This window comes from Alosa sapidissima, chromosome 11 (assembly GCF_018492685.1).
Source record: "Alosa sapidissima isolate fAloSap1 chromosome 11, fAloSap1.pri, whole genome shotgun sequence".
Classification (NCBI taxonomy): Eukaryota; Metazoa; Chordata; class Actinopteri; order Clupeiformes; family Clupeidae; genus Alosa; species Alosa sapidissima.
Window position 1 is genome coordinate 26,203,430 of NC_055967.1, and position 17,139 is coordinate 26,220,568.

Genomic DNA, 17,139 nt, shown 5'->3' on the forward strand with positions numbered 1-17,139 from the left:
TTTCAGCCTGACTCCTTGATGCAGCATAACGTCTGTAGATGATATGGGCAGCTGGGCTACTCAATTTCAATCTCCATTTCTGCATTCATCCGGTGTTCTAGGACCACACTGCTTCCTTCATGTCACCATGAATGAAGACTATGGATTTTTGGGGTATTCAAGAATGAGCCAAAAAACGTGTTTTTTATATGTGTATGGTTATTATTCTGTTAAGTCTATTGGTATTTTTAGATTTGGTTCTACTGTTAATGTAAGCTTATTCTATTAAAAGAAAATAGCTGTAGCCTACCAATAATAAGCTTTACTCTTATGAGTCACATGTTTAGTATTTTTTTCGTGCAGTAAGTTATTTGAAGTCGAAGCTTGAAAAGTAGTCATTTACAAGATCAAGATCTGCCATCTGACCAACCAGTGACGAATTGACCAACTTTTTTCTTCTTTTTTTTTTTACCAGTGACCAACTTCAACATGGGAAACCTTCGTGTTTTCGCTGTCGTTATCAAATAATATGATTGGATCAGATTGGATAAACTTTGTCGTTTCATCCAATACAATGCTGCAGCAACATAGCTGCGACGGAAGTGAGAACGTAGAGACACGCCCACAGTGCCAAACAGCGGAAATGCATGTGTTGCTCTCCCACCGATTTACCCACGTGAAATTAAGCATGGTGCGGTATCCTTATTTGCTAAGGTAATCAACAATGTCCCACGGCTTATATTTATTATTCAACAGGGTGTTACTGGATGTGTGGAAATCTCAGCGTTTTAATTGTGCACGTATAACTGAACTAATTCGCACGAGTCTACAAACTTACCATTAGCTATAGCTAGGTTAACGTAGCTCATTTTAATGTTAGTTGTAGCACATTCCAAGATAGGTTGTTCACCCTTTGATATAGATTATTTCATTTAGCGATATCATGACTCCGAGTGAAATGTGTTATTTAATAATTAAACTGATTTGTTTGTAGGTAAAGCGTACTTGTACAAGGAGTTCATTCATCATGGCAACCTTTCGGAAAAAGGTGGACAATCGCATTCGAGTTCAGATTGAAAATGGAGTTTTGCAACAGCATCGTACAATGTTTGTCATTGTCGGTGACCATGGCAGAGACCAGGTACAGTTACATTTTATAATATTCAGCAACACTTCAGTTGGTCAGTTTGTTCTGTAAATTGGTAACTGTTAAATCAGCCCCATCTCAGTTTCCATCTTGTCTGCGCTTAGGTTGTTATTTTGCATCACATGTTGTCAAAAGCTACGGTGCGGGCAAGGCCATCGGTGTTGTGGTGTTACAAGAAGGAACTCGGATTCAGCAGGTATGGACAGCGGCTTAGATTAATTTTATTGCGATTTAAATTAGTGACTGCATTAAACCATAATATGTCTGGTGTTTATGACTGCAGTTTTAAGCCTATGCCATATCAGCTGTGTATGAATCAGGAACTGTGTATTCTACTGTACATTTTGTTGTAGGTAAGATGTTGTACATATGATGATTTTGTTACAGTAACCGAAAGAAGCGAATGCGGCAGCTGCAGAAAAAGATCAAGACAGGGACTCTGAACTTGAATCAGGACGACCCATTTGAGCTTTTTGTTGCTGCAACCAACATCCGTTACTGCTACTACAATGAGACTCATAAAATTCTGGGCAACACTTTTGGCATGTGTGTCTTGCAGGTAAATCACTAAATGCTGCTTTTTAAAATTAACAACTAGTCTTCGCTTTCAGTATGCACATACACGATGGAGATGTCTACACACTAATGGCAGTATAAAAAGATAATTATCGTCACAGACTCCTATCTTCTCACTTCAGGGTTTCTTCATGTTGTCTTCCCTCCTTTGCAGGACTTTGAGGCCCTAACGCCTAATCTCTTGGCACGAACGGTTGAGACAGTAGAGGGTGGAGGTATTGTGGTCATTCTTCTGAGGACCATGAACTCGCTGAAGCAGCTTTATACAATGACAATGGTAGGCAGCATGGCTATGTCTTTGTATTCCATGTGAAGTTTTAAGAAAAAAAATTGGAACACCACTTGTCTAATTTTTTTAATGTTGGATACATGGTCCTTTTGTGGACATAACGATGTATTTCAACCTTTGAAATATGGTTTATACATTACCATGGTCTAAATTAATGCTATTGGCAAATTGCAAAGGCTGCAATGAATTGTGGAGCTAGTGACTCTGACCCAATGGTTAATATTGTCACACATGTTTTTTAAATTCTTGTGTCATTATTGTGTGACAGTCATGGTCTGCATGCTTATTAATCAGATGTGGGCCATCTTAAAGCTATATTGATAGCTAGAAGTAATTTGTATATTTAGAAGCTAGAAGTAATTTGTATATTTTCTTTTATATCCTTGGATTAAAAAGTGTTATCTTAATTGGTAATCACTTGATTTAAATTAATTATAGTGAATCTTTAACTGATGCCTGACTTATAACTCATATCAAACCTCAATCACAATTCAATATTTTCCCCAAAACTTTCAGACCTGCTTTAAAATGCATTTCCAGAGAGATGAAGGTGTTTTTTTTTTTTTTTTTTTTTTTTTTTTTTTTAAGTCTCAAAAACTTGTCTCAAACTTCTTATAATTCTGTGGATTTTCCTTAGGATGTCCATTCTCGCTACAGGACAGAGGCTCATCAAGATGTGGTGGGAAGATTCAACGAAAGGTGAGTGATGTGTCTTGCAAGCATTAGAGTATTACATTGCAACATAATTAGAGAGATGTCTTGGATTTATACTGGTTTACATTCTAGGTGATAGTTCAGTTTTTTTCCCATTTGTGGACATGATGTAATGTGTTCTTGTGATCTTGCCTATGTTGGGATATAACGTTTGCTATTATGTCACACAGGTGTGTACTATAAATAATCAAAACTTCAAATTCTGTGTGTGAATACATCCTAAATGATCTCTCCGGCCCAATGTCTCAATGCAGGTTTATCTTGTCACTATCATCGTGTAAGACATGTGTAGCCATTGATGACCAGCTCAACATTTTACCAATCTCCAGCCACATCGCCAACATTAAGCCAATTCCACCAAAAACTCAGGTAAGCTCACGCTGAAGCACTCAGTGCAGCTATACACCAAGCTTCCTCTTAAATGAACATGGCAACTTTTGTGGAAATCGACTCCTTTGCAGTCTACTTCAAAATTAGAACAGGATGCATACACCAGCTACACCAGCTACACCAGTTAGCCTATAGCTAAAAGGGAGCTATGGGCTAACACTCTGCAATATTAAGATGTACACAAATGGTTTGATTTGTAGAAATGGTTTATGGCACATGCCGTTCTGGAAAGATATGTGAAAATTGTGTTTTTCTCCACAGGATGACCCTCCGTCACCTAGGGAACAAGAGCTGAAGGACTTAAAAGAGTCTCTTCAGGACACGCAGCCCGTGGGCGTGCTTGTGGACAGCTGTAAGACCATGGACCAGGTCAGTCAACTCCGCTACTTCCATTCTTGAAAAGAAATACAAAATGTTCTCTGTTTTCTTTGACATAACTCAAAGTGTCTATGTAGTTGTACTATTTAGACTTAGTGGAACACATACCTTGAAGTGATTGTATGTTGATGATTGAAAACTAGCAAATACATCTATTCAACACTGCAGGAGTAAAGTCTTTGGGATGTGTTTTTTTCCGTAGGCCAAGGCTGTGCTGAAGTTCATTGAGGCCATCTCAGAGAAGACCCTCCGCAGCACAGTGGCCCTTACTGCTGCTCGAGGTCGGGGCAAATCAGCAGCTCTCGGATTGGCTGTAGCCGGGGCTGTCGCTTTTGGGTACTAGTCACATTTTTCATACTCTGCTTATAGACCCTTTCAACAATAAAAACAAAAACATTGCTTGAACGTTCTATTTGGGCCCCAATCTACTTCCTCTACATTAAGATAACATATGGAATGTTAAAAAAGAAGTCTTGTGGGGCCAACTATGATGCTGATAATGGAAATCTCTTGAAAGGGTCCATAGACAGACTTAACACTGCACTCCCTCTCTCAGTGGTGTTACATGTAAAAATAATAACAACAACAACAACTCTTATTGTTATTATAAAAGTAATATTATGTGTAGTATGTAGAATTTTAAAATTATTTTGTGACACTAGCTTAATTGATCTGCCCATGATTTACTCTTAAATTGCCACAAATTACCTTTTTTCCCTTTTCTCCAGTTACTCCAACATGTTTGTGACATCCCCAAGCCCTGACAACTTGCACACTCTGTTTGAGTTTATCTTCAAAGGCTTTGACGCCCTCCAGTATCAGGTATTCTTTAAGGATGCTTTTGTTTTCATGTTATAAATAAAAGGTTTTTGGATGGAGATATTTTTTGCTACAACCAGATGGCATTTTTTCCCTTAAATGTATAGGAACATTTGGATTATGAAATTATTCAGTCCCTCAACCCAGAGTTCAACAAAGCCGTGGTCCGTGTCAACATCTTCAAGGAGCATCGACAGACTATTCAAGTAAATGTTTACATTTGAAATAAAAGCAAATGTGCACTGGCAAAGGATGAGTATAACTTGGGGGTGAGACTTCATCTGGTTTGAGACTTCATCTGACACTGACCTTATCACTGATTAGATTTTTTATTATTAAGTTGTTATACTACATGCAATTATGAAATGAAAAACAGGTTCTTGAATATCTTAAAACGTATGCTATAAAAGTAAGAGGATACATTCTGTGTTGCATCTTTTGTTTTAAGTCTTATCTTTTAAAGACCTTTTAATGTTAGTTATCTTTCTTACAACATCATCCAGTATGGATTTCCAGCCAGCTCTGATCAGATCATTTAATATTTTGTACAGTAGAGAGAAAGTCCCAGTGTGCACCTGTTCTACGAAGGCTCTGTTTCTGAGACCCAGCACTCTCACCCACAGTACATCCACCCAGCGGACGCGGTGAAACTAGGCCAGGCCGAGCTGCTGGTGATTGACGAGGCGGCAGCCATCCCGCTCCCGCTGGTCAAGAAACTGCTGGGGCCCTACCTTATCTTCATGGCCTCCACCATCAACGGGTCAGTAGAGCGCCTGTGTTTACAAGCACCACTAATACCAGCCACACACACACACACACACACACACACATTCTCTCTTTCTTTCCTTCTCTGCTCCTTTGGATATCATGCTGTCCTCTACTCCTTCTTTCACTGTTCCTATGTTCTGCTGTCAAACTGTTCATCCCCTCTTCCCTGCTGCTTTTGCCCATACCCATCTTGCGTTTTTCCTCTCTTGCTCTCTTGCTCTCTTGCTCTCTTGCTCTCTTGCTCTCTTGCTCTCTTTCTCTCTTTCGCTCTCTCTCTCTCTCTCTGTGTCTCTCTCTCTCTCTCTCTCTCTCTCTCTCTCTCTCTCTCTCTCTCTCTCTCTCTCTCTCTCTTTCATGTTTTTTTCCTCCCTACCTGTGTGCACCCTGCAGGTATGAAGGCACTGGCCGTTCTCTGTCTCTGAAGCTGATCCAGCAGCTGAGGCAGCAGAGTGCATCCAGTCAGCTGAGCTTGTCGGCCGAGAACAGAAGCACCAACACAGCCAGACTGGCCGCAGGTAACCCACCACTGGACCGCCACATCACAGGAATCACTGCACCCCAACCATCCCAAACTCACCAGTCGTGGTAGAATTCCACACGCTTTCAAAAGCTCCCTAAAGCTACATGTTTTTAGAATAGAAATATTTATGCAAAACTAAAAACTATAATAAACTTTGGATGCTTTTCTACAAATGTCCTCTGCTGCATGGATTAAATGTGTCACGTATAAAATTGATATTGGTTGTGCGCTTGCAATTTCTGCAGCTAGCGAGTGGATAACAATAATCCATATTCAGTCCAGAGTACAGACAAATTAAATACCATTCTGACAGATTTTGTAAAACAAGCCTATATCCTGCTGTGGCTTTGCCAGGGCTTTCAGATAGGCTTCTCAACTTTATTTGTAAGTATTATTTGTAACTAGTGTAGTTAGACATTAGACAAAAGCATCTAGCAAATAGCATAAACATGTAATGAATTTGTTTGTCGGCACGGAAGCGGCTTGATTTTTCACACAACTCTCCCTGTCGTCTCCCCCAGCTCGTTCGCTGCATGAGGTCACCCTGCAGGAGTCCATCCGCTACGCACCCGGTGACGCCGTGGAGAAGTGGCTGAACGAGCTGCTGTGTCTGGACTGCCTGACCATCCCCCGCATCATATCGGGCTGCCCGCTGCCCCAGACCTGTGATCTGTATCCTTCAGTCTGTTCGGACGTTACAGACTATAAATATGCATTTATCTAGCAGTATGAATACAGCCTAAGGTGGAGTTCACATAGACATGCTTTTTTTCACCTCCAAAACACCAGCTTTCCAAAATCTCTCTAAAAAAAAAAAACAAGTTGGAAATTGATTGAGTACAGATTCTTGCTATGATTATAAATAGCTAGCTCCTTGACTTGGCTAAGACGGGTATCTATACAACGACCCATTGTTGAACCTGGGTCCTCTGTAACCTGTTTTTTTTTTTTTTTACTTTAAGCGCCATACGTTTTTAAGAGCCTCACGTTTATATGTGCTATGGGCAATCTGGAAAAACTTTGAGGCTCTTAAAAATGCGAGCACATTTCAATGGTCAGGTCGCATGGTTCCAATGGTCAGGTTGGATGGTTCCATGAAGAAACAAATGAATTTGAGTCTCTATATCTATGTGAAGACTGTCTAAAGCTCCCCTTGAGCAGTGCTGTTGTTTTTACTGTTCAGCTGTTGCTTTTGTGTTCCATATGGGTGCACAGAGTTGAATTCTGGAAGCAGTGCCCCTGATTCTCTACTTCTCTGGAGTGGAGGTCTCGTAGTTTTCCTTAACATGTTTTTGCAGGTATTATGTGAACAGAGACACATTATTTTGCTACCATAAAGCATCAGAGTCCTTCCTACAGAGACTTATGGCTCTATATGTCGCATCCCACTACAAGGTGAGGGGGGGGGGCGGGGGGTCTCAGTGTCAGTCATACAGATACACAGTTAAGCCCAACATTACTCATTTACAAATCAGTTATAGCTTAAACTAATCCGTTAAACTCTCTTGTTTTTTCCCCACCTCCAGAATTCACCCAACGATCTCCAGTTGCTGTCGGACGCTCCGGCCCACCACCTCTTCTGCCTGCTGCCTCCTGTTCCTCCCACTCAGAACTCCCTGCCAGAAGTCCTGGCTGTGGTACAGGTGAGGTGTTAGAGCTCGCCCGCTTTGGCTGCAGCCGCGCTCAGGCATGGGCTCTGTGTCTGTCTGTCTGTCTGTCTGTCTGTCTGTCTGTCTGTCTGTCTGTCTGTCTGTCTGTCTGTCTGTCTGTCTGTCTGTCTGTCTGTCTCGCCCAGGCCTGCTTTGGCTGCACCAGTGCTCATTGTCCACTGACTCTCCAATCTGTTTCACCACAGGTGTGTCTGGAGGGAGAGATATCCAAGCAGTCCATTCTCAACAGCCTGTCTCGCGGCAAGAAAGCCTCCGGTGACCTAATCCCATGGACTGTGTCCGAGCAGGTAACGCATCTCCAAAAACTAAAACTAACACAGAGGCAGTATCGGGCACGTAACTGTGTTCCGTTCACGCTATGTCGGCAACAATTAGCTTCCACTGTCATCAATGGAACTAGCTACATCAAACATGACAGTGGCGTGGATGTTTGAAAAAATTACACCAGTCTTCTAAAACCATTTTTACGGTCCGCAAACAGAGCACTTCAGTTCTAGACCTGATGTAGCTCAGCTGTAACACCGAAAATGGGAGTTTGGTGAGAGAATTATTGATGAAAAGGCACCACTCTGAAATTAGGTTTTGTATAGATGTGAGGGGCTGAGGGTCGGACCGATGGATGGTGTCAAACCCTGACTGATAGAAATGGATGAAATAATCTTTGTTTGTCGTTGCTTTTAAATCCTTTTTGTGTCTTATTTGTGTCTTTAGTTCCAAGACCCAGAGTTTGGCAGCCTCTCTGGGGGACGAGTGGTGCGGATTGCTGTGAATCCGGACTATCAGGGGGTAAGCGTGCGTGTGTGTGTGCATAACATGGTGTGTGTGTGTGTGTGTGTGTGTGTGCGCGCATATCATGGGGTGGGTGTGTGTGTGTCTGTTTACCTATCATGGAGTAAGCGTTATTTCATGGCCACTTCATGTGTCTGGCCTGATCTGGCCATGGTTAACATGGTGCGCTCGTGCCTGGACTTTTGAGCAGGATTCAGCATAGCATCCTAATCAGTATTCTCTGACTGCCTATTCTCTCTGTCTCTCTCTCTCTGTGCACGCACGCAGATGGGCTATGGCTCACGTGCTCTGCAGCTACTGCAGCAGTATTATGAGGGACAGTTCCCCCTGCTGGACGAGAAGGAGAACACCACCAGCAGCAGTGGGATCACCTCAGTCAGCAGTGAGGTAAGGTGTCCCTCACACACTGGGTATGTTTGAAACGGGTAAAGTTGCTGCCTTTTAAGATATCTAACTGGGGAGCGAGGCAGCAAGTGCGGTTCGAAACCGAAAAAACAAATTCTGCTGCCTTCTAAGGTATCTTAGAATTACCAAATAACGGTCATTTTTGGAGGCAGCTTCGATGCACACTTCATGCTCCTTCCTATCCATAATCCCTTGCGGCAACGTCTGAAACCGCTTTGAAAGGTAAACAAACATGGCGGATGACATCGGTAATGGCTGCTGAATCTGTTTAAAAATATCATTTGTGTGACCTTATTTTGCTTAGATTTGTAGATTTGAGATGAGAAATAAATTATTTACTATCTGATTATGCCATTGTTGTAACCATTAATAGCGTCTGGTCTGATATATCTGCCGGCCGTAAAACTAATTTATACCGTTAGCCTGCTAGCTTACGTAAGCTAATTTAGTTTAACGTCAGGCCTTTGCTAACGTCATACCGTAGTGTTAACCAAAGATTCTAGAGTGCTACGCTCATTTTTAAAAGATGCATTTAATCCAAATTCATGTCTAGTGAGACAGCTCTCTATGTAGGGAGGGAGGCAGTAGGCAGCTGTCTTCCGTTTCAAACAGATCCACTGTCTCTATAGATAGTCCTTTTGTGAATAACATGATGAGGTTTTGACATTTCAAACACCCACACAGGCTGTCAGTCTGCTCGAAGAGGTGGTTTCCCCCCGTAAGAACCTGCCTCCGCTGCTGCTGAAGTTGAGTGAGAGGCCGGCGGAGCGACTGGACTACCTCGGGGTATCCTACGGCCTCACCTCTCAACTGCTCAAGTGAGGGACACTGCTGGAAGAGGGGCAGAAAACTCTTTTTTTTCGTGAGTCATTTTGGGCTGTTTCTATATTTCATGCAGCCTTCTCACAAGTATTATTCTGCTTTCAGGTTCTGGAAGAAGGCAGGTTTTGTTCCTGTTTATTTAAGACAAACACCGGTAAGTGTGGAACTTCATACATTTTTAACTGTGTAGATAGTTAAAATAGATTTTGGGATAGATACTTTCTGATTTGAACCAGAAAAGACAGTAGTGAAGTATTCTGGTGCTGGTTTTCATGTGGCACTGTTGTAATTCCTAGAATGACCTGACAGGGGAGCACTCGTGCGTGATGCTGAAGGAGCTCAACTCAGAGGAGTCTCCTGAACAGGGCCTGTGGCTCTCAGCTTTCTGGAAAGGTGACGTGTGCTACTACTATTTCTACTGCCACTGCTATTTACGGCACATATTTACAAACACTTAACGACAGCCTACATGCACAAACTACTGATGTCTGGGTTCCCACGGGTCCTTGAAATCCTTGAAAGTTTGTGAATTTGAAAAAATAATTTCAAGGCCCTGAAAAGTTTTTGAAAATAGACTTAAATACATAGGTCTTTGACACCTTTGAATTAGTTTTCCCGCTTTTATAAAATCACACAAAACCCTGAAAATGTCCTAAACCAAATTAGTTTCTAGCATTGTTGCCCCCAGAAGACCTAAGATATCATCTCCAGCTTGATAGATTTTACTGATACGTTGAATAGAAACCAGAACAAAGTGACCAGGCAAAAATTATTTGTTCCCTGACATTGTATCCTCAATCGTAGTGCAGTGCGGAATCAGCATTGGGGCAATGAACTACTGACTGGTGCATGATGGGTAGCTGGATTGTGTTTTCTAATATTCAAACAGTATGATCATTTTCTGTCTAAACCGGTATTTTAGCCACTACAATTTTCAAAATGTTCAAAAGCTAACTACTGTACTACAAACTGAATTAGTGGCACATTTATAAAAATCTACCTTGATCCGAGGCCATGTAAGGATCCTTAAATTTGAGGAACAAGGACCTAGAAAGTCCTTGAGAAGTCCTTGAATTTGACATTGAGGAAAGAGTGGGAACCTTTGTGCTTATACTTACAAAGATGGACAGACACACACACCCACACACACACACCCACACACACCCACACATTACTTATCTTATGTATTAAGCATACATTGTCCTCTTCCGTGTCTCCCATGTTTAGATTTCCGCAGACGTTTCCTCTCCCTGCTCTCTTACCAGTTCCGGAACTTCTCCCCCAGCCTGGCTCTCAACATCCTGCAGAATAAGAACAGCAAAGAGGGTGCTCAGTCAGGTAAGCACTCGCTATCTCTTCACCCTTCAGCTGTTACAGGTACAGTAAGCCATTTTAAGAGGGTGCTCAGGCAGGTAAGCACTCGCTATCTCTTCACCCTTCAGCTGTTGTTTGTCATTTAAAGGTGTAACAGTAAAAAAAAAAATCTGGATTCGGTACGTACCTCGCTGTTGGAAGTTACAATTCCGTTCATTTTTTCGGTACAGTAAGCCATTTTAAGTGCTGCTAGCCTAACGTTGATTGACAATATTGCAGATGATCAACACGTATAAGCCGGAATAGTATTTTTAACTAGCGTTAATTAGCTGGCATATGGTCCGCCACTTCCCTGGCTCATGCTTGGTTGCCAAGATGACGACCACTTTTAACCACTTACCGTTAAAGTTGAGCCCTGATATTCAACATTTCTAACATTTTGCACCTAAACAGTTATGGTATGAATATGTGTACCTTTACACCCTTATTGTCCCTGTATCTGGCCCTAATTCCAGCTTTCTGATCTCTGTAGCCCTCACCACTGCAGAGCTGACTGCCCACTTCAGTCCGTATGATCTGAAGCGCCTGGAGATGTACTCCCAGAGCATGGTGGACTACCACCTCATCATGGACATGATCCCAGCCATAGCCCGCATGTACTTCCTCAAACAGCTGGGGGATGTGTCCCTTTCTGCCGCCCAGAGTGTGAGTTAGAGGTGGCAAATACAATATGGAGGACAGTACAGTAAAAAATATCTCATTGATATTTTAACTGAAGTATTAATAACTGTGTGTGTTTAGGCTCTGCTGCTGGGTATTGGCCTCCAGCATAAGTCTGTGGATGATTTGGAAAAGGAGATTGAGTTGCCAGGTTCTCAGCTCTTGGGTCTGTTCAACCGTCTCATTCGGAAAGTGGTGCAGGTGAGGTCAAGTCTGCCGTTATGACCCTTTTGTTCTTAGTGAGGAGGTTGTTGGCTGGACAGTATGTGGATTTCTACCATTTTAGGAAAAAACTTCAAATTAAATGTCACGTTGAATGTCATTGAAATACAGCACTTTTTTTTTTGCACTTTTTTTACTGTATTTCACAATGCAGTACTGTAGAAGCATCCAGGAGAAAGCAGTTGAAGCCGAAATGGTTGCTACAAAAGACATTGCTATGGAGCCAACTAGTCGGACATTGAATGAAGACTTGGTACGACCCGCTTTGACAGCACTGTTCAGATATGAAATTGCCGATGACTAAAATATCTGTTTTGAATGCTTGTAGTAGGTCAGCTAAAAACTGGAGACCAAGCTGGTGATTTCTTTTAATAAACTGTTTTGTTTTATTCACTAGGATGAAGCAGCAAAAGAGTTTCAGGACAGGCATAAACAAGACTTGGACAAAATAAAGAATATGGATCTTTCACAGTGAGTGTTATGACGATATGGAGACATTTTACCCATATTAAGGGAGAAAGTCTAATTGAAAATCGAATAGCCAAAGGGACATTTTTACCGGTGTTACTAAACTCACTGAGCACTTTATTAGGAACATCTGTACGTCTGGAAATGGCAGCAGTGCAATGCATGAAGTTATGTCAGTATGGGTCCTGAGCTTTAGTTAGGCGGGAATCACATCAGCCAGCGTCAAGCGGAATTGGCAAACGTAACGCAACGCTCAGACCATAATACGTTTTATCTCGTTCCTAAGCAACACAAACCGTTTGTCAATTGAATACGCTCGCGTTGCGCTTTGAAAGTTGAACCAAGTTCAACGCTCAGCTTGTTTAACGCTAGCGTTACGCCAGCGTTGCCACCGTTCAGCTGCCGAACCATAGAGAACAATAGGAAACCTGCCGCTTGCCGCTGTCTAATGTGACCTCTAGCCTCGTTTGCATGCCCACTTTTTTTTCTCAGATGGTTTGAAATTATTCCGATTTCAGATGTCGGGCCAACTGTTTACATGGCACAATTATTTAATCCAATCCGGTATCAGATATACACATATGCATTTAATCGGAATAGCCGCATGACATGCACACGTTTTTATTCTGTTTGGTGCAGGGTTTAAAATCTGCTGAAAATACAAATTTATCGCCTGTTCAGTCCAGCTATGAGGCAACAGCATGAAGCTAACACATGATTATTCATACTGAAAGTAAGGAAGAGAGGCGAGCACAAGCAGCTGCCTTTTTGTTGTCAGTTGTCTCAATAATGAATCATATGGTATGTTGGTTTTAGGTCTTAGTAGGCAGCATCAGCTAATTGTAATTGTTATAAAACCAACTGCTTTCACGTAATTGTTTATGTGACAAGTAATGAGCATGTGCAAAAATTCTGCAGTCTGATTGAGCATTTGCATGGCTGTTCAATCGTATTCTAAAAAGAAATACACCACCTCATTCAATCCGAATTAAATTACAAATTGGGTTGGATTGCCACATTTTATTCTGGTCAAGGGGTTTATAGGAGTATTTTTATTCCAATTAAGGCATGAATCCTAATGTAATTGGATTAAATATGCCTGTGTAAATCCGTCTAGTGTTTTCGACTGTGGCGTTATTATTGGTGCCAGAAGGGCTGGTTTGACTTCCTGTAACTGCTGGAAATTTCACACGCAACAGTCACTAGAGTTTACTCAGAATGGCACGAAAAAAATAAATAAAAAAGGGCTGTCAACAGAGAATGCAGAAGTTGCGTGATGCAATCTTGACAACATGGACCAGAATCTCAAAGGAATGTTTCCAACATCTTGTGGAATCCATGCCACGAAGAATTGAGGGTGTTTTTGGAGGAGCCCTTGGATGCTTCGAAAGGCGTTGTGTAACAAATAACATCTATTAAAGGGACACCAGGCAAGCCTGATGCTTTTTCTCTACGAAACTCCCCCTCGCTCGGTCTGAAGCTCTTTTCTTTTTCTTTGCATCTTCCGTCAAGGGTTTTCGCTGCTTCTTCGCCGGCTCTGCCATTATACACACGTTTGCAACAATCGCTAGTGTTTCGTCAGCCTGTCTCTGTGCTGTGGATGCAGGATGTAAACTGATCCTGATTCGGTCGGCTGGTACGATACACTGAACTTGCAAGCGGGATATTCTTCCTACAGGCGAGAGAGTCTTCATTCGCCCCTGTAATGAGTCATTTAACCATATACCGACTTGCGAAGATGAGTAACACGAAAACGTTGCCTGGTGTCCCTTTTAAGTATTGTTATTACAAAGTACTCAGTGATATATTTTTGTTCTAAACTTCAATTGACAATTAAATCTATAGGTACATGATCCGTGGAGAAGATGAAGAATGGGACCAGGTGTTGAAGAAGGCGGGGAAAACAGCCATTGTCAGCATCAAAAGGTAAGAATGAGAACAGAAGAGCTCATCTAGACAGTCTTGTAATGTGAAAAGTAAGCATTACTGTAAGGTGTGAGACGTTAGCAATGAGCCATCATGCAAAAATTGCCTAAAGGTCACTTCAGACTAAACTACAAGTAATGTTAATTGGCAACAAAAATGTCTTCATGCGGTCATCCAATTGTCTATTGGGGGTAATAGAACCTCAGTCTTAACAGCTGCCATGGCAATTTGTTGCCCTATCCACTTCTCTAATTAAATTGCTACATTTCAACCACATAACTGTGAGCTGATGTTTGAGACATGGGCTGATGATGCTGTTACATTTTCTTACCCTTCCATATGATTTGGAGTTTTGTAAATGGTCTCCCTGCTGTGTCTGACCCCCTTACGTTCTCATAGTCCACTGACTGAAGCAAAGTACTCAAGTACTGAGCCACAAACCCAGCTTAACAGTATATTCTTTAAGTTGTCGTCGGCATCAGCAACATTCTGCAGTCGGTTAGGTTTAACAGGATGGCCTAATCTCTAGCATGGGTTATACTGGCTGCAGACATGTGTTGATACAAGTAGCTTTGGGATATCTGATGTGTGTTTGTATTTCTTCTAGTGACAAGAAAAGGAAGTTTGAAGGGGGAGTTCAAAAAGAGGAATTCCATGGAAAGAAGAAGAAGAACATGAAAAAGTTTGACAAAAAAGGAAAATTTGGAAAGAAAGTTTAATTGTCTGTAGGCAAATCATTTATGGACTTCAGAAGAGATCATGGACCTTTATTTTTATTGCCATGAGAAGCATCTATGGAAAACCTGTTCCCAGTTCTTGCTTTTTTTTAATGTATTGTAACTGACCTGTTGTTTCATGCTGTAAGAGGGGCATTTTTGTTGGTCTTGATGGACTTGGTTGACCTGGATATTCCCCTGAATGGCATTGTTTTTTTATATTTAATCCTATAAAGCTTTTTGCAGTAATCTGCAATAAAAGGAAAAGAGTATTAAGAAATTCATCAGAGGCATCATGGTACTTAATGGCAGCAGTGGGACTGCAGTCCTTTCTGGTTATTCATAAAACCGATGTGTTGTCCGTTTACCTTAATAGATCTATCTATGTGATCATTTGAAAAGAGGGCAGAAATCGGCAACAAATGTTTTCTTAGAGCGACTATTTTTAAGGCCTAGAAAAGGTCAAAAGTTGAAATGCATGGTCTCAAAAATTAACCATAATGATTGAATTATGGTTTTTCTCAGAAATAATTTGAAACAAACAAAAGTAATTAACATTCATCGTTGTTAGTTCCATATTTAATCAGACTTTGCTTTTGACTCCATATTACCAAATATGTTAAACAAATAAAAATGTAATGGACAGAAATTATGATACTCAACCTACACTGTAATCTTTAGACACCATTACTGCCAGTAAGCATTTTCTCTAGTTTTTCTGACATGTAGTTTGGCCCGCTTTTCATGACCAAACCTCCCCAGCTGCTTCAGGTTTGAAGGGTGCCTTATGCAGACTGCATGTTTCAGCTTTTTCCATAGATGTTCAAAAGCATTCAGATCAGGGCTCATGAAAGACCACTTAAGAAAAGTTTTTTTTTTAATTTTTTTTTTTATTATTTTTTTTTTTCATATCCATTCTTGGGTGCTTTAAGCTTTGTTTCGGGTCCTGCACCTGAGACAGAGCTTTTAGAGCTTTTAGACACTAGGCAGTGCCTGATCTCCTGAGACAAGTCTCCTTTTGATTTCTCTGGTCCTCAGTGTGGTATACCAACCAATTTTTCAAAAATCATTTAAAAACCTCTTTGGAAAATAAACGGTAAATTATTTAGATTCTTTGCTTTACTCTGATAGAACAAAGGCATGTATAACTGTGTTCTGTTTGACTGGCCGCACAATTCAATTCTGCACCGCCCCAGGTGTCAGGATGGAGGTTGTTACTTGATATACATACTGCACCGCTATAGTAAAGAACTCAGATAGAACCAGAACCCTAACCAATACTACACTGTGTTCCAAATTATTATGCAAATGACATTTTTCTCAGATTTCCCTAAATAGTTGATGCAAATGACAGTCAGTATAATTTAAGACATCAACCGTTCGAGCATAATTTAAAATTGTATTGAACAAACCTCCTAATGACAACAGTATTTTTTTTCTTCAAAATACTCAAAATGCACTGTTCCAAATTATTATGCACAACAGAGTTTCAAGACATTTTATAGGTTGTAAAGAACTAAAAATTGTCATTTGTTGAATTTGCAGCATTAGGAGGTCATAAATTTAATCAAAAGTTATTTCAATCAAAAACATCTTAACAGGCCAAGTTGCATGTTACATAGGACCCTTCATTGATGTCACCTTAACAATTCTTGCATTCATTGAACTTGTGAGTTCTTGGAGAGTTTCTGCTTTAATGTCTTTGCAGGATGTCAGAATAGCCTCCCAGAGCTGCTGCTTGGATGTGACCGGCCTCCCACCCTCATAGATCTTTTGCTTTATGATGCTCCAAAGGTTCTCAATAGGGTTGATGGGGGCCACACCATGAGTTTCTCTCCTTTTATGCCCATAGCAGCCAATGACCCAGAGGTATCGGAAGGCAGGGAGGTTCTTCTTTTTGTACCACGGAAGAAAGTTGGCAGTCAGAAACATACTTTGCCGAGGTCATTTTCACACCATCAGGGACCCTAAAGGGGCCTACCAGCTCTGATTCCGGCCCAAAACATGTCTCCGCCACCTCCCTGCTGATGTCTCAGCCTTGTTGGGACCTGGTGGCCATTCACCTACCACCCATTACTCCATCCATATAGGGTTGCACAGCACTCATCCGTAAACAAAACTTTGAAAATGATCTTTGTGTATTCCTGAGCCCAATGCAACCGTTTCTGTTGGTGAACATTGTTTAGGGGTGAGGGGAGAGGAACCCACCAGTGCTCTGAATCAGCAAAAAAAATTCTTCACAGTATGATGATCACGCATACGTTTTCGAGAAATATCCAATGTTTTCATACCTTGTCCAAGGTAGTGCACAATTTCACGCTTTTCAGCAGCAGAGATCCTTTTTCTTTCCCATATTTCTTGAAACCTGTGGCATGCTTAATAATGTGGAACATCCTTCTTAAGTAGTTTTCCTTTGATTGGGCTTACCTGGCAAACTAATTATCACAGGTGTCCAAAGAGCCCTGAGACACAATACCATGAGTTTAATTGAAAAACAAAATAAATGT

General features: G+C 41.3%; 1 protein-coding gene across 1 annotated transcript; it reads left to right on the plus strand.

Moving 5' to 3' along the window:
- The first annotated feature begins 563 nt into the window (after positions 1-563).
- nat10 (N-acetyltransferase 10) lies at positions 564-14,916 on the plus strand. The gene is made up of 29 exons (XM_042110888.1): positions 564-693; positions 974-1,120; positions 1,231-1,322; positions 1,514-1,685; positions 1,857-1,979; positions 2,629-2,690; positions 2,960-3,074; positions 3,357-3,464; positions 3,676-3,809; positions 4,202-4,295; positions 4,400-4,498; positions 4,916-5,052; positions 5,451-5,575; positions 6,102-6,252; positions 6,879-6,975; positions 7,107-7,223; positions 7,436-7,537; positions 7,962-8,036; positions 8,307-8,426; positions 9,129-9,262; positions 9,372-9,420; positions 9,563-9,659; positions 10,494-10,604; positions 11,113-11,285; positions 11,382-11,501; positions 11,677-11,775; positions 11,920-11,993; positions 13,836-13,916; positions 14,524-14,916. Exons 2-29 carry the CDS (start codon positions 1,007-1,009, stop codon positions 14,633-14,635), a joined length of 3,087 nt encoding a protein of 1,028 aa, XP_041966822.1. The 5' UTR covers positions 564-693; positions 974-1,006; the 3' UTR covers positions 14,636-14,916.
- Positions 14,917-17,139: the final 2,223 nt, after the last annotated feature.